Below are 25,006 nucleotides of genomic sequence, written 5' to 3'. Positions count from 1 at the left end.
AGGAAGACTGAGATTTACATTTATTCGGATAACTGTTGTGTTGGGTCAAATATCATGTTAACGATTTAATGTTGATAGGTTGAACATGATTTATGTATTTTTGTGTGGGATAGGTATCATCTGGCACAAACAAACCATTCTTCCCCAAAATATGTGTGTTTAGTAACAGCCATGTTTTGGGCAAAATCCCATTTTGTTTTCCTGTAATCCAGCGACGGAAACCTAGACAATAAGTGCTGAATTTCTGAAAGTTGTCAGTACCATAAGTATGTGTCTTTGATCCGAGTTAAAAAGAGTAATACATTTTGTTTCATTGTCTAGTTCTTAGAAATTGTCTAGACCACTGATTGCACTTAGTCGGGTATACATTTGTTGTCTCTCAATGTTATAGTTGTTGCATGTTGTGATGAAGTGTATTTCATCTTCTATCATATTGCAGGTGTTGCATATTATGTTTTATATCTCTATCTCTATTTTTGGTCTATTATGTCTTCCAATATTTGTTGATCATGTTAGCTCTGTCTAATTCTTGAAATTGTACCAACTTTCTGGGTGTTTGTATCTTATTGTGTAACAATTTGTAAGTTCTGAGCTTTAAGTCTTGTCTATCGTTGTCTTTGGTCCATTTCTTGGTGAAATAATCTTTTACAAATGTTCAAAAAGTGTTTCTTTGTGGTATTGTTGATGTTTAAAATTCCATATTCTTCTTTTATTTCTAGCCATGAGCCAGGATATGTAATAAGTGTGGGTTTGACGGACACCAACTCCCTTGAATAGATGTTTGGATGAACAGTTGGATCTGTAATATTAACCTATACTACGGAACCAAAGGACTTCGTGTGTAATGTCTTGTCAGACTGGGAGTCTATAGGTAAGCACTTTACTAAACTTTAGTACAAGTACAGCAGTGTTCTCCCCACTATCGAGAAAGCATGGTGCAAACACTGTCCTTGCCATCTAGGCCGCCATGCCTGGCAGGTTTCTACCATGCTTCAAAAGTGTTCTACCATCCTTGAGCTTTTAGTAATCTTTGAATGACTAAATCATAATAATATTTTCACATGAAGAGAAATGGCTGATCCTCAATGTCTATGTGTGTATGTGTTAAAATAAACATGTCAGAGTTTGTTCCAGTGTTGAAGACATGCATACTATATACTGATCACTATGCAAACTAATATGCAAATTGCCATTGCATTTATATGTAAATGAATATGCAAATTAGTCAATATCCTTGCAGTCTATCCTGGGGAGAACACTGCTATTTCCAAATATATTGGCCACTGGGGGCGCACTTCCCATAAACATAAAAGTTTTAATACATCCAAACCTTACATTGTGTGTAACTGTTCACCTGAGAATCTTTCGAAAATTTTTCTTGGATGAGAGAATGTTTTTTTTTCTCATTGAATTCTCAAGCAATATAATTAGTCAGGATGCCAAGGTCAAAAAGTGGCTTACACTGAAAACAAGAGTTACCTTTACATAGTTTGAAGTACAGTTTTTGACATCATATTTGGTTAGAGGGGACATTGTGCCATCAGAAAACTGGTGTTGCCCCTCTGGATTCTCTTGCGCAAATTCACAGCAGGCAGTTTCCATGGTGAAGGTGACATTATTTTGAAGAATGCTAAGCATTAAAAAATGTCATATCTTGGGCTCCAGAAGTGCTATTAGCATAATCAAAGTATGTGTATATGTTTGGGGAGATGGGCAACTCATTGATCATATGACAATTCCACTCAAAGGTCAATATCAAGTTCAAAATTCAAGGTCATCTTATTTTATCTATATTTTTATTAAAACATTGTCGGAAACTTTTCCATAACATCAGATATAGTTGTTATCTTTTAAAATCAGTTAGAAAATAGGAAATAAATTATATAGTCTTTCAGGAAAAATACAACAAAAGCCTATTTGGAGTTGCTTTATTACAAAATCCGGTCACCAAGACAACTGCTATGATGATCAATTACAGTAAATATGACAAGACGGACGATACCATCTGATTAGATGAAAATTATTCAATTTCATTTTGAATTCACTAACTCCTTTAGAGTATATTTTTTTGAAAATCGTCTTTGTTAGAAGATAAAACCAAAATTTACTTAGCAAGAATTGCAACCATTTTTTAGCTCCGTTGTCAGCGAAAGCTGAAAGCGTAGCTTTAGGTATAGATGGGTATTAAGGTATAGAGTATAGGTGAATCACCTTGTTTTCAACTAAACAAAATCATGAGCCATGCTCCTGTACTTCAATGTCCATACATTTAATATCATAACTAGGCCAAAGCCCCTAAGCTCGCACAGCTGGGTAGATTCATTTGTGACCAGCTGCCTCACAATGATATCATAGATAGTGCCCTTGGCGTGGAGATTGTTTTGCATGGCCCTAAAATACATTATTGTGCCAATAAAAAAGCTATTTTTTCCTCACTACATACTGGCTTTGTATTCATAGCACTACATGATACTACATACTGACTTGAAATTGATCGTGCTGTCTGCAACAATTTTACCAATTTAGTTAGAAGGGGTGAGGAAGGGGTTCTGAGGCCTTACTAAAAGAATTAGTTTTTTTACCTACTGATCTCACCCCTAATATGTTAATTTATCATACATGTATAAACTATTGAACTGTTACTTGGCATAGCTACATGTATAATATGAACTACATGTCTTATCAAAAATAACTTTTCTGTGTTTGTGTTTCACTTCTTCTCTGATACCTGTGACCATCACCAAGTTTAATACATGTTACCAGGCTACATGTGAAACCCCCTTTTGTCTAGCTATTGTTTTACACCATAAACCACCAAGAAAGAAATATATTCCAAGGTGAACACAATATTAATCAGATTCTCAGAGAATATATATTATGTGAATGACTGATAAACAAAGTTATAAACACAGACTTGTTTGATGATGATCTAGTAAAGGGCTATTTACTGTAGCCAGAACTTCTATAGTACTGACACAGTGCAAAGTTATGAGGAAAATTAGATTTTACATCTCCTCTGAAATATCTAGTATCCACATTGAGTGACTGTATACTGAGAGTAAAATTTTGTCAGCAGATCATAATATTACATTTCCTTGGTATTAGAATGTATTTATTTTCAAGGCTATCATGTTGCCAGCAATATACTGGACAACATAGCCAATAGTAAGTGAATTGAATTAGTAATCTAGTTTAGAAACTGCTGTAGTACAGTAAACATTTTTATGACATTTTTTAATTTCTATTTTGAAACCAATGACGTTTATCACATTTCATTATTCAAAACCTTTCAAAATTATCAGCGTGGGCAATGAATGGGGGGGGGGGGGGGGGAGGGAGGTGGAGTTTTGAGTCAGTGCCATGATTAAACTGAACAATTATGAACAGGACAAACAAGTGCCTTGAGGAGTGCAGACGTATACATGTATGGAAAGCCGCAGTTGTGTTAAGTCTAAAGAAAACAATATATTGACTATGTGATGTGAACATATCTTTATATGATATAAACAATTCATTATACGATACAGGTACATCATTATGTGTGACAGTTACGGACATAGGTTTACAAGTATATTAACTCCATTTATAATATTGTACTTGATAATTAGCTGAATTAATAAATATTAATAGTTCACTCAATCTAAGAGATATCCTAGAACTTTTGGTTACTAAAACATGAATATTTTGTACGTCTGTGAACAGACAATCATACTTTTCATAGGGTTCCTATCTAAAGAGCTTTATACATGTGAAGCAATGGATTTGGGATAGCAATTTACCAGATACACTTAAAATTACTGAAAATGTAACATGTAAAATTAACTGTGTAGTGTGCGGTATTATGCTCTGAGAATAGAGTGTTTTTTGCAAGAACAAAAAGAGTGTTTCTTGTCACTAGATGGGGAGGGGGCTCATTGTGTTTTTATTTGTCAGAGGGGGGTTGGATTGTTTTGTGAATGAATTGCAGGGGGGGGGGGTCACTATTTTTAAGTACAACATGAACAAAAAGTCACCGACCCACCCCGGCCGTATAAAACTGATCACTCACTAAATCTGAAAAGGTTCTCTCTAGTCATGTCAGTGATCATACCGGGGTTGCTTTGAGTACGAGTGAGGTGAAGCATGTTGAGATATTTTGTTGAGAATTATAAATATTGCGAAATGTCAAGTACTAGGTTTAAATACAATGGAATGATGAAAAAAAATTGGCCGAGTCTGCTGACAGGCGCCGGTCACAAGACACTCTGTAAATTTAAATATTAGACGATGTTATGTCTACTACAAGTTGAATGGTGTTGACAATTAAGCTTATGGACAGTGTTTTTGGTAAATTTGTTAGAAAATTGAAATTCAAATTGCCTCAAAATTATTTTAGATCCCTAGTTTATTTCATTCATTATTAAAATTTTCCAGGGTTAAAGCTGTAAGACACTGGAATTATTTATAGCCAACCTCAAAAATCCTGTGTGTGTGTGTGTGTGTGTGTGTGTGTGTGTGTGTGTGTGTGTGCGTGCGTGCGTGCGTGTGTGCATGCATGTGTGCGTGCGCGCGCGTTTCCCAGTCTTTATTTTTCTGAGATTTTGTGTAATTTTCATAACAGTAATTTTTTTTATAAAATGGTGACTGTGGTATAAAAGTACAATATTTTACCAACTTTCTGTGTAAAATGTGTTTTATAGTGAGACATCATATGAAACCACTAACCACTTTATTACATTGCTACCAAAATAAAAACTAAAAAGAACAGTGGAGCTATTCTGACCGATATGTCGCTTGTTTTCTTCAGGTCATGTTGTGCGTCAGCATCTTTATCCAGCCATACTTTTCCAGTCACTGATGTTCTCTGGGGCCAACGGAAGTCAGAGGAGTCTGGGTAACCAAAACTAATTCAACATTCTTCACTGAAGGAACAGGTAGGTTGGTTTGGTTGTTTATGTTTTTGTTTGTTTGTAGGATATTTATAAGAATTTGGGATGGAACTTGATGGGAAAGATTACTATTAGACAAGGACCAAATATTTAGACTGTGGGGTTGACCCAATTCTGAATCAGAATTTTGGTAAAAAGGTGGTGAGTTGATGATGTCATTAGAGTACTTGCTAAAGACTGAGGGCCATTTAGTTAATTCTAGCAATTATCTGTATTATAAATTTAAGATTATTAAGCTAGCAGTTCGTGGTGATATCGACGTACGCGCATACACATGCATGCATGCACGCACGCACACACCACCAAATTAAATTTTTATGAAGTATGTTTTGGTATGGTTCAATTTTACTCTTAAACACGACAATATCAAACTCTAAATAGTATAAAAAGTATGAGAATGTCGACCATCGTACTTAATATTTATATTTTAAATAATAGATCTAAACTAAAACAAATTATAAAATAGAATAACTGCAAAACAAGCTTTGAATCCAGAATACAAGATAAATTCTATGAATTAAAACAAAACAAAATGTATTTCATCAAATTGTAAAGTAAACTACAAAATACTAAATTTGTCCATTGTTACTAATTCTCAGAATTTCATTGAAGATGATCCTGGTTTATCGAGATACTGTAGTTTGTTCTTGGTGTTATACTTAAAAGTTTTTTTTGAATAGTTCCTTTCTAAATATGTTTGGTTGCTATTAGGTGGCACTGCAGCAGGAAGTGATTTTCATTGTCTATGTATGAAATCATTATGACCTCTGATTTTCACTGAAGATTTATTTTTGTTTAATTTGCTAGAAACAAAATCGCAAAAATAAGTAGCGACTAAAATACCTTCTTGTACATGAACACAGTGTACGAGTCTGGTAATTAGTAAAAATAAATAGTGACTAAAATGCCTTCTTGTACATGAACACACTGAACCAGTCTAGTAATTAGTAAAAATAAGTAAAGACTAAAATGCCTTCTTGTACATGAACACACAATGTACCATTCTGGTAATAAGTAAAAATAAGTAGTGACTAAACAACCTTCTTGTACATGAACACAATGTACCAGTCTAGTAATTAGTAAAAATAAGTAGTGACTAAAATATGTTCTTGTACATGAACACACTGAACCAGTCTAGTAATTAGTAAAAATAAGTAAAGACTAAAATGCCTTCTTGTACATGAACACACAATGTACCATTCTGGTAATAAGTAAAAATAAGTAGTGACTAAACAACCTTCTTGTACATGAACACAATGTACCAGTCTAGTAATTAGTAAAAATAAGTAGTGACTAAAATATGTTCTTGTACATGAACACAATGTACCAGTCTGGTAATTAGTAAAAATAAGTAGGGACTAAAATATGTTCTTGTACATGAACACAATGTGCTAGTCTGGTAATTAGTAAAAATAAGTAGTGACAACACTGCCTTCTTGTACATGAACACAATGTACCAGTCTGGTAATTAGTAAAAATAAGTAGTGACTAAAATGCCTTCTTATACATGAACACAATGTACTAGTCTAGTAATTAGTAAAAATAAGCAGTGACTAAAATATGTTCTTGTAGATGAACACAATGTACTAGTCTAGTAATTAGTAAAAATAAGTAGTGACTAAAATGCCTTCTTGTACATGAACACAATGTACCAGTCTGGTAATTAGTAAAAATAAGTAGTGACTAAAATATGTTCTTGTACATGAACACAATGTACTAGTCTGGTAATTAGTAAAAATAAGTAGTGGCTAAAATACCTTCCTGTACATGAACACAATGTACCAGTCTAGTAATTAGTAAAAATAAGTAGTGACTAAAATACCTTCTTGTACCATGAACACAATGTACCAGTCTAGTAATTAGTAAAAATAAGAAGTGACTAAAATATGTTCTTGTACATGAACACAGTGTGCCAGTCTGGTAATTAGTAAAATTAAGTTGTGACTAAAATATGTTCTTGTACATGAACACAATGTACTAGTCTATTAATTAGTAAAAATAAGTAGTGATTAAATGCCTTTGTGTACATGAACACAATGTATTTGTCTGGTGTTTAGTGAAAATTAGTCTTTGATAACTAGCTGCCGACTTTAAAATCGCCAAGTTTTGTAATAGTAAAAAATATCTAGGTTTACAGTATATCGCCCTCATGAGCCTTCTGAGGGAGAGGTGGCGATGAGGGCGCCATGCTTACCTTCTGTATACACCATAGTATATTGACTGGCCACAGTTCTCTCTGATTTGCACACTCAGACATTCACCCTTTTATTTCAGGTAAAAGTCACTAGTGTACAGGGTTTTGTGAAAACATTTTTGAAATTTTGAAAGCATAGAATTGTTACTGATGTTTCTGAATGACCATTTTCATTGGTGTAGATATCAATGAGTTTAGTGGAAGAACTTTTTTAAGAAAGCAATTTTCAAAATTTTCTAACCGACTTCTTCGGATTATTTACAATGGAGCCAAGGAAAATAGTTGCACCTATTACACCTCCACTAATGATATTTGTTTTTCTAAATGGGTAGTAGAACAGCAGATAGAGATTTACATGTTAAAACTCTTTATATAGATTAACCACCTGTTTGATGATTACTTTAGGCATACCATATGTAGATTTTGGAACATTTCTATGGAAAATTTGTAACTTTCTTTCGAATTCATCAGCATCCTTGCAGCAAGCTGTGTCAAATAATGTACAATTATGATTGTAATGCTTAAAGGGAAAGGATTAATATGTTCAGAAATCTTAGTTTCATAAAATTACTGTCTCCTTCCACCAAATAAGTCATTGATATCAGACCAATAAAAATAGGTAGTCAAAAACTCATCAGTAACAATGCTACGGTTTTGAAATTTTCAAATAAAATTATGTAAATGTTTCCACAAAAGCCGTTACACGGTGGGAACTGATTTACAGCTGATTTGACAAAATGAAGACTGAAAGTGTTTACATAGATATTGTTAGATTACTAGAATTGGTTTCAAACTTTGTCTCAACATTTGCTACAACAGTGACAGACATTGTTGAAGTTTCACTAAATCTTAGAGATAATATCAGCAGTAAACACCAGGGTGCACACACTTAGAAGTTGCCTTGTCTGGCGATACTAGTCAAGTGTATTTTTGAACAATATGGCTGCTACGATAGCAAGAGTTGAAGACTTAAAGTAATTCTACTTTGAAGATGAACATTCTTTCATAGTTATAATTTGCAGATATTTACATGGACTCATTCAAAAACAAAATTGATGGGCATATATCTCATGCTGACAACTCCTAATCTACAGTTGTTTATTCAGTCAGTCAAATCCATTGACTGCTTATGAGTATGCAACTGTGATAAGATCGTAAAATCTTCAAAACTTAGTAATTTACTGTACACTTCCACAAAGTGAAGTAAACTTGGAGACTAACTTTGAAACCAATACTAGTAATCTATCAACATCTTTATTTTGTCAAATCAGCTGTAATTTAAAGAGTCGAGGTCTGAGGATATAAATCAGAACTTTTGGACCTTCAGCATACTGTATCACATCTATATGGGCTGGAGGAATTTAGATAAAGTGTGAGCTGTCATCCTTCATAATTTAGCTTAGGGGTGAACCGTTTGATTTCTGGAAGGGGGGGGGGGGGGGGGATGAGCTGAGCTGGAGGATTTGGATCCAACAACAATTTTTTTTCTGCCAAGTCCAAGTAGGGCCACAGAAAATGTTTTTAAAAAAAATATATACTATGAATTTGACTTTCCTAATAACAGGAGACATACAGGATGAATGTAGCTTATTTCAAAAGTAGTATTCCAAAAGTAGCAAGTGATATTGGAAAGTAGGCTGTAGGCTGTAGGCTGTAAAAGTTGAATAGAAGTTTGGGGGAGGGTACAGGAGGGGGTTTCCCCCTCCCGTCCCCTGGAGATTTTTAGCACAACTGAACTGAGGTTCAGTAGTGCTATAGGGATCGCCCGGCGTCTGTCTGTCTGTCTGTGTGTGTGTGTGTGTGGATGTGTGTGTAAACAACTTAAAGTCAAAAACTGCTGAACCGATTGCCACGATATTTGGTGGGTCCATTACCTTGGGTGTCTAGTTGGGAAATTGTTCAAATCAAAATGATTGCATCACAGGTGTATGATTTGGGTCAAAAAATGTGATTTTTGGTCAAAAAACTTAAACTCAGAAACTACTGGGCAGATTGGTGCGAAATTTGGTGGGAAGATTCTTACGGGGTTGTAAAGTAAGACTTGTTCATGGCATGATGATTCCATCAGTGATATGCAAATTAGGGCTAAAAATGTGTCTTTTTGGTTAAAAATCTATAATTCCAAAACTACTTAGCAGATTGGGCTGAACTTTAATGGGAATGCATCTAGGGATGTATGGACGAAGATATATTAAGCATACAATGATTCCATGAGTGATATGCAAATTAGGTGTAAGAATGTTCATTTTTGGTCAAAAACTTATATCTCAAAAAGTACTTAATCAATGAGTCTGAAACTGTTATTCTGCAGATTTTCTTCAAAACATTTTGACAAAATTGGCCCTAGCGACCATGACCACGCCCTTTAGCAACAACCAAATAACATCATCTGGTAGGCAAGTGAGTAAACATTCAAAAAATGTATGCAAATATGCCTAGCAACCATGACCACGCCCATAGCAACAGCCAAACGGTCGTGTATTTCACAAAGATAACAGGGTTTAATAGACAATTGAATAAACATTCAAAAAATGTATGTAAATTTGCATAGCAACAAGACCACACCCATAGCAACAGCCAAATAATCACGTATATTGCAAAGATAACAGGAATAGAAAGACATGAATAAACATTCAAAAAATGTATGCAAATACCCTAGTAACCATGACCACGCCCATAGCAACAGCCAAACGGCGGTGTATTTCACAAAGATAACGGGGTTTAATAGACAATTGAATAAACATTCAAAAAATGTATGTAAATTTGCCTAGCAACAAGACCACGTCCATAGCAACAGCCAAATGATCACGTATATTGCAAATACAATATCAGGAATTCATACACAAGTGAACAAAAACATACACAAATGTATGCAAATATATCTAACAACATGACCACGCGTATAGCAACAGCCAAATGATAGCATTTATCATAAAAGATAGCAGCATGGTTGGATAGACTTGGATAGTTATTCAGCAAATGAACACCTATTGTTAGCATGGACTAGCATATGGATAAACATTTTTAAAAACTACAGTTGTGCTACAACGCCATTGGTGGTATTTTTGAAATTCAAGGACTAATGTCAAGATAGTAATAATGAGTTAAAATTTGAATCAAAATACAAGGGAACAGTATGGGGGTGGGTATCCCTAGAAATTTTTGAAATTGAAGAACTAAAAGAATGCTTTGTGATGCTCTTTAACATATCAAGGTGAAAACAATACTAGTTAAACTTTGAAATACAAGAGTAGCTATGGGAGGGGGTCTATGCTTGTCCTTAGAAATTTGTGAAATTTAAGGGCTAAAAGAGTGCTATCTGGTGTTATTTTAACATGTCAAGGTGATAACAATACCCTTTCCTGATCACAATTGAAATTTGAATTCAGAAAACTAACCAAGAAAATTCCTCAAAGTATATTGTTGCATTCCATACCATTTAAAATTATTTTATCATTATGACAAATTACATTCAAGGTACTAGACAGGTCAGTATTCTTAGGAATTGATTTGATGGTAGTGTTTTGGTTTGTTTCAGTATTTGTCAACAGTTAGTAGAAACCTTTAAACAAGAAACTTAAAAGTGTATGCAGTGGTGTTACCTGGGAATTTGACATGTTGTAGATACAAAATGTAGTTTCTGCACTTGCAGCACAGCAACAATTTTTTTTTGTGTCTCCCTCAAAAGTATAAAGCCACGAGCAATGCAACTCTCTTTATATATCATCTCGGTATATTACACAAGTATTTCTTTTGGCTGTTGTTGAGGACATGTTTGTGTATCTGTTCAGCTGTTCACAAATTACAATCAATCACTCATTTCACACAATTCAAAAGACCACAACATACCTTTGCCTATTTAGCTAGATAGTTTTATTTCTTTTTTGTACAATTTCATCTTACAAATTTACACCAACTCACTGTCAACTTTTCCTTCATCAACAAGAATTGCTTAATAAGTCAAGAAAAGAATGAAAAACTTGAGTTTGAAATGAAAGTTCAAACACTTCAACAGTAAACTCTATTTCAATTTTTTTGTTCATATTTTCATATATAACAGTATTTATTGGCTAGAGTAGACCCAGCAGAGTACAACAAGACAAAAGTAGCAAGTTTGTGTTTTACACCATGTGATAGTTAACAGAAAAAAATTGACATTATACACACAAGTAGGGTATACAGTAAATCTAGATATTTTCATCTTCAGCTAGTTCTCAAAAACAAATTTTACTTATTACCAGACTGGTACATAGAATACATTTTAGTCGCTACTTATTTTTACGATTTTGTTGTCCAGTGAAATAAACGAAAATTTCCATGTTTACAGTATACCCATTTGTTTTGATCACACTACTATCAAAATAGCTTGGAAGTCTTACAGCTGTATAGCAGTGAACCCTCTAGTAATAGCCAAATTTTGTTGTTGTGAGTCACCAGAACGTCAAATTGCATTAGAGGGCACAGTGCTGCATAGACAAATACACAGGATATTTTGATCTACAAGTTGTTGTTGTTCATTGGCAAATTGTTTGATGTCTAAATCACACTAACAAATTTTGTATTTTTTTCAATACATCTATGAATTCCAAGCTTTTATGATAGTTGATTAACAATAATAAACATCAACGCATATTTATCTAGTATATTGTCAGCTAAATCATTCAGCTCTTAGACTTAGAGAGAAATAATGACATCATCTTGTGATCAAAACAACATGGTAAATACAGTGTAGCACACATTGTCTTTGTGAATCATTTGGAAAGTGCGAACAAATCAATGAGAAATCTCTGTTGAATTGTTAATATTAATAAGCCTCTTATAACACGATCATAGACTTAGAAGTTATAATACTGTATACAGACACAAATGGGTTTTTTTTTTGAGCAGAGTATTTTTTTTTAGCAGAAGAAAATGGACTAAACCTAATAATAAACCTGACAACTAAATATTTATATTAAAAAATGTACACTAATCATGAATAAAAATTGCACATTACAACGGAAATGATGTGAAGTACACTTCACGCCAAACATTTGAGAAATACTTTTAGCAAGAATAAACTTTTGTGAAAATTCAATTTGGTATGTTGTTGCTAAAAATTCACGAAAAAAGCTCATAATCACTTCATCAACTTTTACAAAATGGAAGAACAGATAACAAATCAAATCTGGTGGCACTTAGAACTGGAATGATTCAATCTGGAGATTTGCATTAAACAAACGTAGTACAAAATGTCAACACTGAGGGCGCTCTTATAATGGCATGAAGACAGTGAACATATTCTCAAAGTGTATTGTTGGTGCTACAGTAGCAACAAGTATAGTGAAATGAAACTGTTTCCCCCCATCCTAACAAAACCATTTTTCCAACTTTGAACACTGATACAAACATAAAGCTAAAATTGTTTTGCGAGAGACTGAAATGCATGCCTGGCAAGTATTTCAAACTAATTACTATAAGTCAACTCTTAACTGTATGTACACAAGATGATGGGACAGGTCTAATTTCCTTGATTAAGTAGTTGTTTGTATAATATCGATGAATTTACCAAATTATGTAAATTTCTAGTCAAACTGTAATATATGTTGTACACTTTGAACATAAAGGGAGGGGATTCCAATTATTGATACTGTGTATGGATATAAACATGGGGGGGGGGGGGAGGTTTCAAATGGTTGACAAGACACAAACATTATATTATACAGCTGCTTGGCTTCCTATAACTTGGCAGAAAGGCACAGAGTGTCTAGATATCAATGTACACTACATTATCCCCCTACAATGTCTAATTGTATAGTTTTCTTTCTGGTAGTATTGACGTTGAAGGATTCATCTCAAATAAACTAGAAATATTTCTGAGATACTTACATATTCAATGCATGCACAAAACTACGACACCATTTACCTTTCGCATAATCAGGAATTTATTTTGGAAATCTGTGAACATGTAAATTCCTCAGAAAAGACACAACAATGCAAGCTATTACACTTACGAAGTCCGTCAGGTATGGAATTCTAAGATTACTCTTTGTACATCAAATACTTCATCTACAATCCCTCATAAACTCTATGCAGTATTCTGAGATCATTTCCTCTGTAAGCTGTATATTAGCATGAAGCACTTGCAAAAATGTACTACTTGTTTTAAAGTGGCCATATGGATGAGAATTGGGCATTTGTTTTGGATTTTTAGTTTTATAAAACAATTTTATCATGACTTCCTACTTGAAGAATCCATGTGAAACAACATATACCACAAGTCCTTGTTCATGGCTCAATACATTATAAAAGATTAATAAATGTATAGATTGTTTGTTATAGTACAACAAACTTTTTACATATTTTTTTGTAGCTTTTTGCAATGTATTGAGTTACAAATAATCACCAAATTCCCATCCATAACAAATGTCTCTGTATAGCCAGTAAGGTAATTGTACTGCCAGATTTCCACTGAAACAGCAAACGCCCTACCTGTCTTTGAGTTCAGCTTTCACTACATAGGAGTACAGTAACTAACAAAATTTACTTTTAATTTATCAGCATTTGATACACTTATCAGATAATTTTTAGTCCTTTGTTTTCAACTTTGGCAAGACATCAAACAAATCATTATTATTAGTAGTACATTCATATGGTAAGGTTAAGTAACAAGTTCATGTTCAAACCAAATTTCTTCACATCATTAGTTGTCATGGATACGGTGGTCTTGGGTGATACCTATGAGGTGGGTGATGTAGGCTTCACAAATCTGTCTGGACTAGTAATATTTCTAGGTCTCTGTAGGGAGAATAAAACAGAAATTTATCTTCAGAAATAAATGTACTTTAAAGGGGTAGGGATGTGCCCCACTGCAGAAAATAATGAATTTTCGTAAAACTTTAGGTTCTGGAGACTCAATCCATAATTGCAACTTATTTCTTCATTGTTCAGTGGGAGGCCATGGGCATCCATAGTTGTTTTATTTGAAAATAAGAGTTTAAAATTGTTTGGCTCTGGTGACCCAACCCCACCTAGTTTTAAACTTTTTATATGTATTTCAGAAAAAAAAATCAATATCAAAAGAAATAGTGGATGCAGAAACTGACGACAATTTAAAACTGTTCTGCCGATCTATAATGGCTGTACATCTAAGAGAACTCATATATAACAAATTGACCTACCCCACCTATTCTAAAATTGAGTGTAATCGGAACCATTAAGTAATCAAATTATAAAATCTTTCGATTGTATAACTGGAATATGATGGATATGACACTTCCAACTTTTTGAAAATCTTTGGCACATGAAAAATTGTAAAAATAATACTTACATGTACTGGCACAGAATGAGCAAACACTGGTGGTGAAGTACTTGATAAGCCGGCTGGTGTAGACTGGTATGGTGTACAGCCACAATATGAGCAACGACTAAGTGATGATGATGGTGGTGTAAATGTTACATTGTAATGTCCTGAAAGAAAACAACAATTAGTAATTAGTAAACATTTAATTGCTACAACACAGCAAGTTTTTATAGACTAATGCCATCAAAGTGGGGAAAAAATGTAAACATTAAATGGTATGAACAGATACAGCTAAAGTCCTCCATTCTGACTAACATATCCATACAATAATATTTCTATACTATATAATCTAACATCATAAGTATTGGTTTTTAATAGTTGACAATTTGACTGAAAAATTTCACCGTTATTTGTACTGCAGTAACTATAATCTAATCATTTGTAGTGATCAGGACTGTACACAATGACCAATATTTCTTTCAGTTAAATAAACCATTTCTTAATAGAGAATTTGAATCAAAAAATTTCAAAATCACAAGTTTCTTTTGTATATTTTCACTTACCAATGGGTGCAGGTAATTTGATTAACTGAACAACATGAACATTTTCAAATTAATTTCATGCAACAGAAATACAAATTCAATTTACATTTTCTGCGCCTGATTTTACAACAAAAAATACCCAAACGTGGAAAAAAATATGCAGTTTGCTTTTATGGTTCAAAGATTTTGGCTAGTAGCCTGAGACACCAACAGCATTTTCACACTGAACAAAACATGGGACATTAAAACTTGCACATGTACTGACTAAATTTGTGGGGCAAAAGAGAAGGATAAAAACACATCTTGCTGCATGCTATCAAGCATGGATAAATGATCAATCATAAGAGAATTTATTCTTACCATTGACATTCCTATAATAACTTGTAGATGGGGCAGTTTCAGTGTCTTTGTGAGTAAACAACACAGACAAAGTGGGAAGACAACACAGAGAACAAATATTATACATAGAAAAATATATAGTCTCTAGTCTGCCATAGAGGGCAGTATGATCATCCTTGCATGTAGTCTAATGTACATGTAGTCCCTCTCTCCACACAGCCTTGAAGTAATTGAGTATTTTTATGGATAACATGCGTAGTCACATGTCACCTACATTTGCATATTATAACTGTGTACCGGTAGTTGGATACCCAGATATGAGTTGGCTGTATACACAAGTGTAAACTTGGAACAACAATATAAAATGTTTGCAGGTGATATGTTAATTTCATGTTAATTTTGCCAAGTGGTTGCAGATAACGAGATTTGGCCAACAATACTAAATACTAAATTTGAATATTACTGAGTTAGCAGGCAGTATGGGAGATAATGATAGCCTTCTACATAGGCTACACAATCCTTCAAATTCCTCTGTTTTGACTATTTTTGCAAGGTGTGGGTACCCTGGTAACAGAAAGAGGGAAATCACAGAAAAACTACAGTTTCCCCTGCTTTTTATATAATTTTCAGGGGGGGGGGGGGTGATTGGCAGCAATAGGGCACTGACATCTAGCACACAGCATGTAGATTGTTGAAATGGTCAAAATATTTTACCTAAACTGTCATAAAATTGGCATGAGAATGGAGGATGCCGACAACCTGCTGAGGATAATGAGCTCTGCATATGATGTTTACATACTTTAGTGTAAATGTTTCAAACAAGTTACCTAAACCTGTGACTAAATTGGCAGCAATGTATTATATTGACACCTGACACTTGGTGCTATGTAGTATTTTTAATTCTAGATATATTGTTACACATTCTTTGCAAGCAAGTCCTGTGTAAGTAACTCCATCTAATAAAAAAACTGGTTTCAATTACGCTCAATTTTAGAATAAGTAGGGTAGGTAGATTTTTAAACTTATATTATTGTATTTTTTTTAAATGTGCGAGTTCAGGTTTTCCCATATTGTCTTTGTGTTATTTATTTCTTCTCATCAGATGTACAGCCATCACAGATTGGAAGAACAGTTTTATATTGTCTTTTTAAGTTGATCTTAGTTTCCACAACCACTATTTCTCATAAGACTTAACAATTTTTTGTGATTTTAGGGCCGGCAGTGAAAACTAGAACCAAAGAATTATTTTTTTAGGCTTTATAGTAAACTAAGATTACAAAAAAGGATGACATTTGCAACTAGGTTATGTGTGTTGCTCATGTCATGTGAGTAACAATATCAAAACATCTAGGTCATTTTCACTCTCTTTTTCAGGATCTGCTGGGGTTAAAACTAAAATCACTGCCCCCCTGGTGCCAAGTGTTGTCACAAACAGGTATGTGTTTTCATATTAGTGGGTTATATATATACTTGATAAAATACTTCTACATACTGATCATTGTTTCTCTATTCTCCAAACAAGTGTCAGGTTTTGTTAAACTTTGCATAACTGCCCTGTCCCTAACTTCAAGTTAAACTTATCTGAAACCAGGATCCTGCTATGTTTATTTTCTGTTATTGTTAGTCTAGAGTTGGAATATGTCTAGCTCTGTGTCAAAAACATAATGTCCCATGAGTGAAATACCAAGCCTACATCATGTTAACTGTAAACACTTTGACACCATCCTCAACTTTTCTCCTGTATTGATATTAATTTAAGTATATTTCTTACCAGGTGACATTGGTCTGCTTGAGGTTGGAGAGTATGGTATTGGACTTGACCTTGTCCGTGGACGTAAACTTCCTTGGGATGCCATCTCATTGAACTGCCTCTCATCATCCATTTCAAGACTGGACTCACTTTCTGACAACTGTCGACTTAGAGCCTCTCTCCTCTCCATTTCCATGAGTAACTTTCTCTGCAAACGTAAATTCTCATCTTTGATATGTTTTTCTTCTTCTGCATACCGCGCCATCTTTTCTGTATCTATACACGACAAAATCAGATTCAAAATAATCAATTTTAACATTTACATATTCAATGAAACTAAACTTTTTATAACCTAGAACTTTGTGCTGGTGGATTTTGACTATTTCATTTAGACATTTCCATTCAATGTTTTTCTGTAATGAAAACGAGTGTAAATTCTAAGGGGATTTTAAATCTACATATCTAGTACATATTGAAATTGAACATTAGCCCAGCTTTGTTAAGAATCTGTGGATGGATTAAGAGGAGAAAAGACAGTCATAGCAAATTCAGAGACATATCTAGATTTATACCGTAATAATCCCATCAATTCGACCAGATTTTAATAATTACAATTTGCTTGTGCTCTAATTAATTGATTTATGAAAATTAATTTGCAATTTTGCCAGTCCAATTGCAAGACGAGAGTGAATCAAACATTCCTCTTTGTCGATCATTTTTAAAACTAAAGCTCCCCTCTATCAATGGTTATATTTGGTGGTTGAAATAAAAAAACAAAAATATATACATTGATTTGTTGTGATTAGAAAAATAATAACATTTCTAAGAATCTGTTGGTGGTCGAATTGATGGGATTTTTACAGTAGTTTGAAAGGTACCCAACTATTGGTTAAAACCCTAATGTTTTAATTGCAGGGTCTTGGGTGATATACATATTAATACGGCACTTGCAAACCCGCCATGTTGAATGTTGCATCATGGGAAATGTGATAATAAATACTAATAAATTAGCATTGTAAACAATATAACCAGGAATGATCAATTCATAGTCACCCTGATCTTTGTGGGAGGTTAATTTTATCAGTAGCTCCAGATTAGGTATTACGATAACCACAGATAATCCCATAGTCCTTGGCGTCTGAGCATGCTCAGTTTGGATTGCAAGTTCGCTATTGAGATCATTTCTGTTTATACCAACTATTTCTATAGCTCTACCAGACAATTGTTTTTCACATCCAAATATCCTAATTCAATCTTAATCTTTAAAGGCCCATAATTCAATCCCAGTTTTCATCTCCTACTTTTTAATCCTAAACTGACATTGGTTTGTAAGTTGGAGAACAGAAGGATCTGATCAATAAAGTTATCTTTTGTAATTTATAAATGACTTACGTTCAGTTTGAGCTTCTTCCATCTTTTTCTTTAAGACGTAAACCTCATTTCTGAGTTGCTGTATGTAGAGTGTCAGACTTTCTGTGCTATCTCCATTCTTGATCTCTCTTGGTGATGGAGGGCCAGACACTGGCTGGTCTAACTTCTCTTGCAGCATCCTACAGACAGCAAGACAGACATTGTGCATGAGTACATGAGGAATACAAAGAGACTATGACATACTTCCCTCCGGCCAAGGCCCTTGGGAAATAGAATGGTTTTGGGCTGATCAACAGGCTTCAAGGGGAAGAGATGTTAGATGTATGCTGTCACCTGAAGAAGGCCAAGTCAACATGACTGTGTACAATATTAAGCTGGTCTAACTACTCTTGGGTAATGCAGGCAGACACAGACACACACACACACACACACACTCAGATACTACTACCTTCCCTTTCTTTATACATTGTTGTAATTTCATTCTGCATGGGAAACATTTGGAGAAAACATTGTTGCGACTTGCTGGGTACTCAGAATGAAAAATTACATGTGTAGAAATTCAGACAACAACATCTTAACTACTCAATAGTCTTGCTGTCTCTCTGCTAAAAGCATTAGTTTGATAGCATAAAATAACACTATTCAGCAAATCCAGCCAGTGATTACATGAAGCAAAGATTACATGAAGGTAAAAGTACATCTATTTTTAGGTGATGTCTCACTCTCACAAACACGGAAGATTTCAAAATACACCACACCTACTCAGTGATGTCACAGTTACAGATATAAGATTTCAAGGTTCAGTACTCCTACAGCAGAAATACTGAAAGTTTGCCAAAAGACTGTCCCTATCATTTAACATTTTATGTTCCCAAAGAACAATTTAGATGGATAAGAAACAGGTTTTCCAAAGACCACTCACTACAAATATAAACAAAACAATCCGACCTCAATTGACAAACAGACACACACAGCGTCCTTGGAACTAACAAGCTATTTAATGTCATCACATTGCATGCTCAGATTTTGACACATACAAATTGAAACTAGCAAGAACTTGAGCATGCTTGCATGGTGACGTGTGTACACATACAGTGCCTGCACAAGTTGTGGACAGGAGTGTGGTGTTGTTTATATTTGTAATGGTTGGTCTGTGGGAAGCCTGTTCTTGTCTATCTAAAGTGTTGTTGGGGAACATAATGTGTATGGTAGCAGTCTTTCAGTGACCCTTCGATATATTTTCTGTACGTGATGTCCTACTCACCTTTTCTCAGCTTCTAGTCTGTCCATTTTCTTCCATAACCTGTTTACTAATGATTCTTGTTCTTGTTCTAATGTGTTCTCTAAATCAACTTTTTCTCTCCTCAACTGAAAACAAAAAGAAATCACCGATTTTTCAGTAAGGACAGAACTAGCTGTGAAGCTGTGAACACTAAATAGTTCTTGTAACACAACCAAGGCTTCTTATTACTTCACCTGCTGAGGTGGGCTGGCTTTACCACTAGGTGGCAGCTTAACAAAGCCTGTTGACCTGAACAGGCAAAATGTTACTCACGTGTAATAAGAACATTTGGTTGTGTCATAAAATCCATTCATACAATGTTTTACCAACCTGATGAATGCATTTACAGGTATCTGTTAAGTTTCTTTAGATGACGCTTCTGTACAATCACTCCAGTCAAGTAAAGTGAGTGATATACATGTCTAACAACCACTGTATAACACTAAAGGTCATTAACCTTCCCAGCATCAATATTTACAACTGTGAAGTCCTTGTCTGTTGCCTTGACAAGATGTTTGTTCTAAGTCTACATTATAATATCCCTATCACCCCTATTTTCCTGTATACTAGTCTAATACTATTATTGAAACAATAGGGATAAACCATGGGACAAGGGTGAGAGGGTTAAAAACATATTAGTAACATTGAACTTTTCAACTATGAAACAAATATATGTTTTAAACAATTGATACAATGACCTGACCATCCTCTCTACACTGCAGTTAAGGTTGAAACCTAGCAGTGAAATGCAAAGGTGTAGAAAAACACCTTTACAAAATTTTACCTTACAACTTAAGCATCGAAACCCAGTGTTTTTGCTGAGGTTGGAGAACCCCAGTAACAGAATCAGAGATAGGGGTAAAATGGCAGTATTTCCCCTATAGAGTCTATGGTAATTTTGTTTGGGAACCCCAGATTTTACCTACTTTACTGCCCTTAGCAAAAACACTGTAAACCCTACAACTAGGATTATGGTCAACACAATACTATTACTGTAGTCAACAAATGTCCTTAGGTGTAAAAAGAAAAAAAAAATTATGTGGTTCCGATTACATTCAATTTTAAAATAGGTGGGGTAGGTAGATTTTTTATTTTATTTTATTATATATTTTTTTTCATGTGTGAGTATCTAGTTCAGGTTTTCCATTGTTTTCCAAATGGTCTCTGTGTTGTTTATTTCTTCCTATCATATGTACAGCCATTACAGACTGGAAGAATAGTTTTATATTGTCTTTTTAAGTTGATGTCTGTTTCTGCACCCACTATTTCTTGCGAAAATTCACTATTTTTGCAATTTTCCCTATTTTTTCTCTCGAATATGTAAAAATAGTTTAGGGTCGGCGTAAAAAACTAGGTGGGGTCGGGTAACCGAAACCAAACATTTTTTTTTATTTGGCCTTATCCAGAAATATTTTGTACAGCATTGGAAAGATATAAAATATTTCTTTTTTTCTCCTCCTTTACTGACAATGCAGAGACTCTAAAACCTAGCTTTGTTAACAATGTTTGTGTAAAGCACATGTAGGTACCAGCTGGTCCATACCCCTTGTAATAACACTACATGTACATTATAATTCAATGTACAAGCTACATGCACTTAGTACTGAAATTCATGTCATACACTTTAAGCAAGTATTTCTATATATAGAATGAATCTGTTGTATCAGAGACACTTTAGCCTACCTGTAGACTAGAGAACGGCTATCGCTACACTATTTCGCTATCCTAACTGAAGTTTTGAAGTTAGAATTAGAATACACAGGAGAACCTTACTTACAATTACATGAAAAATAAAGATGCCTAGTGTTTTACTCATGAGATGCAATGTATTTACACACACACACACCTTCAAATGCAAAAGAAGCAATTCTACAGGTGTCATGAACGAGGATGTATATATGTAAAAGCAGACAAGTTTAACATGTTGGTAATCAGTTGGAAAATAAACAATTGAATTGCAGCTATTAACATCATCCACACCTGTTTCTACTGCACTGTTAATAGCAATGCTTAAATTATCACTTTTCAATGTGATTGGGCAAAGGGTCCTGCTGTGTCTCTGTTATTGTTAGTCTACAAGTTAATTGTATCTATCTTTGTATTAAGAACATGTTCCAAGAGTGAAGCACCAAGGCAACTTCATTTCTCCTGTAAGTCAGGTTTCTTTAGTGTATTCTAAGAAGCTATCTCGCTAGCCTTCACTTTACACACCTTCACTTATGGACAATCACACAATGTCACACAAACTCAGTAAAATGAACTTCATTTGTTTAGGACAAAACCCCCTTCCCCTAAACGAACGTTCACAAGTGCAACATCGACATGTTTATATATTTTTTATATATATTTATAATTATCTATTATTTTTGTTTTTGTTGTTTCTGTATGTTGTTTTTGACTCCAGATAATGTATTTTTATATTTTTTCATGTCAAATAAAATACACTATACTATACTATACTATACTACGATGTAAACTATGGTGAAAATTGTAGCAGTCACCCCACTATGATGGATGCAAAATAAAAATATGATGGTATTACACATTAAAATACTATTGGAAACCCAACACAGATATGATATGAAGTTCAGCAATCGCATTGATGCCAGAATTTATTGTCCCAAATATCTCCCTTACAATGTCACTTTTTTAGTGGCCATATGGATGAGGATTGGGTATTATTTAGGATTTTTAATTTACGAAACAATTTTATCCTGGCTTCCTACTTGAAAAATAAATGTGAAACAACATTGACAAAGTCTGTGTTTGTAACTCAATACTTTGCAAAAAGCTAAACAATGTGTAAAAAAGTTTGTTATTGTACATACAATAACAAACATTTGCACATATTTATTAACATTTTCTAATTTATTGAGTTACAAACAAGGACTTGGCATATGTTGTTTCACATTGATTTTTCAAGTAGGAAGCCAGGATAGAATTGTTTTGTAAATTAGAAAATTAAAAATAAATACCTAAGCCTCATCCATATGGCCACTTTAATGGTGAATAGGGACTAAATGGTTGAGTACATCTACATGTATACAAAACGTACAGAGGCTCAACGCTGTAATTGTAACTACTGAGAACAACTCTGACATATATACATACAATGTACATGTATGAGGACATAATACAGCCTTCCAGCCTTCCACTTTCAATGTACATGCATTCCAAAATGTTGTTTATACATTTTATTTGAAATAAATTGACTTCAATTCGATTTTTTTAAAACTAATGACAGCAGAAACAAACAAGTCTTGCCTACGATTACAATGTAGAATGGTAAGCAGAGTCCAACAATTCTAAAATATTGCATACACTATGGATTGGAAATAAATCTACTTCATGTCCATGTATGTTACTATGATGAATGCAGAAACTATTCACACCCAGTATTTAAACAGCATGGTATTAGGCATAAAAAAAAATTATGTGGTTCCGATAACATTCAATTTTAAAATAGGTGGGGGAGTAGATGTACAGCCATTACAGATTGGAAGAATGGTTTTATAATAAGTTGATGTCTGTTTCCACATCATTATTTCTTGTGAGACTTGACAATTTTTGTGATTTCCCTATTTTTTATCTCGAATATGTAAAAAAAAGTTAAAGGTCGCCGTGAAAAACTAGGTGGGGTCGGGTAACCGGAACCAAACAACTTTTTAACAAATTTCCAAATGTTGAGGTTGCGATTGCTATAAATGAAAGCATGGGATTTTTGGTACAAGGTTATTTGATAACCATTGTATGGCATTTTACTGTTACATTTACTTTTGTTTATTTTCACTTGCTGTGAAACTATCCTATCCTATCACCATAGCTTGTTTCTTAGTGTTGTTAACAATGTAAATATCTGTTGCTGTGGTTCTTCATTAGAAGTTTCTGATTTTATAAGTAATGTTATTTATTTTGAACAACTACAGTCACCACAGTATGATATGCAATTGATACTTTTGAAATCGAGTGACTAGGCTCAATTACATGTAATTTTTTCAAAACTATTTTCTAGTCTCTTGCCCACAACTTTAAATCATTTCTTTTTTGATGTTAATGTTTGCTATTTGTATGTTTATCTCTTTTGTGTAAAATAAATTTCAATTTCAATTTCAAAGAAACTCACCATGACATATTTATATTTGTTACAAATGAGGAGACATGTCACTTTTCTTTCCTTATTTCAAATATCTATCATATATTGGAAATAAATTCACTTTTGGCTACCAGCGTAATTGTTTTATATAATGATGATTGCAGACACTATACTTGCTCACAGTACTATTAGCAAGGTAAGCAGATGTCAATGAACTTAATTGTGTGCCGACAATAGATTGAAAATAAATCACCTTCAGACTATACTGTTCTATGCTGACTGTACAGCACCCATTCATACCTGCTATATCAGATGACAATAATGGGGTCAAACAAGGGACAATGTTGTTATTGCCAATCACATAGCTCATATGATAGCTTTATTGTCAACTGACAATATGTATTAATAACATCTACAAAACGATAAAATGATGTACACACTGTGGACCTTGTTTATTACACGGATAGATTCAACCGACCTCCAAAACCTGTGCTCTGCACAGAATCATTCCAATCTAATCAATATTAACATTGCTGTCTACATATTATTTTCCACAATCATTGAATATTAGTGATTTTGAGAAGTGCTTTTCATTTTCTGTGGTTTTCACCATATCACTGAATCATATCCATTTTGCGAAAAGCACATTATCTCTGGTTTTTACCATCATTCCAAAAATGGCTATAAAAATTTTTTTTTTTCACAGAACCACTGCAAATTTCATTGCACAAATACATATGACAATAAAATATTATTATTATATGGCCTTTTTCACTATTTCTTGCAAAAAACTTGACAAGGCACATATTTTATCTAAGTTACACACACACCACAAAGAGAACATGCATCTTTACATTTTCACACAGTGAAGTCAGTACATATGCAATTTGAAATTTTCAAGTGGTTTACATGTATTAAATTAATGTTTACCTGTATTATTAAATACAAAACATGATCTAGTCCTGTTTTCTGACATTTAAGGGTACATACATGTACAAGATGAGTTACAAATGTAGTCCTCTCACTTGAAAACATAGGCTACAAATTAGTAGGCCATATGGTGTTACCATGACAATCATAAGGTAGAAACTTGCACTCAAGGGAGCATATACCCCATATAAAGTGACTGTACATATTATATTAAATTAACATATACCTTTTCTGCAGAACATTGTGGCCTTAGTTTTTGGTTTTTTTTACAAGCGATACAGAGACAATTATGTGT

At 33.9% G+C, this 25,006-nt stretch overlaps 1 protein-coding gene across 2 annotated transcripts in view; it reads right to left on the bottom strand.

The window, feature by feature from the left end:
- Nucleotides 1-10,981: 10,981 nt before the first annotated feature.
- Nucleotides 10,982-25,006, bottom strand: part of LOC144451945 (coiled-coil domain-containing protein 6-like) — a 32,540-nt gene continuing 18,515 nt past the window's right edge. Inside the window, exons 4-9 of one of the 2 annotated variants that reach the window (XM_078142867.1) lie at nt 19,671-19,774; nt 18,428-18,585; nt 17,057-17,311; nt 15,307-15,351; nt 14,432-14,571; nt 10,982-13,899 (exon numbers count right to left, since the gene is read on the bottom strand). In XM_078142867.1, the coding sequence (XP_077998993.1) occupies nt 13,840-13,899; nt 14,432-14,571; nt 15,307-15,351; nt 17,057-17,311; nt 18,428-18,585; nt 19,671-19,774 (762 nt within the window). In that variant the 3' untranslated portion in view covers nt 10,982-13,839. The remainder of the gene's footprint in view (nt 13,900-14,431; nt 14,572-15,306; nt 15,352-17,056; nt 17,312-18,427; nt 18,586-19,670; nt 19,775-25,006) is intronic. The other variant, XM_078142865.1, reaches the window with a different exon arrangement.

This window comes from Glandiceps talaboti, chromosome 22 (assembly GCF_964340395.1).
Source record: "Glandiceps talaboti chromosome 22, keGlaTala1.1, whole genome shotgun sequence".
Lineage (NCBI taxonomy): Eukaryota > Metazoa > Hemichordata > Enteropneusta > Spengelidae > Glandiceps > Glandiceps talaboti.
Note: the sequence above shows the minus strand (reverse complement) of the source record. Positions and strands in the feature narration are given on the sequence as shown.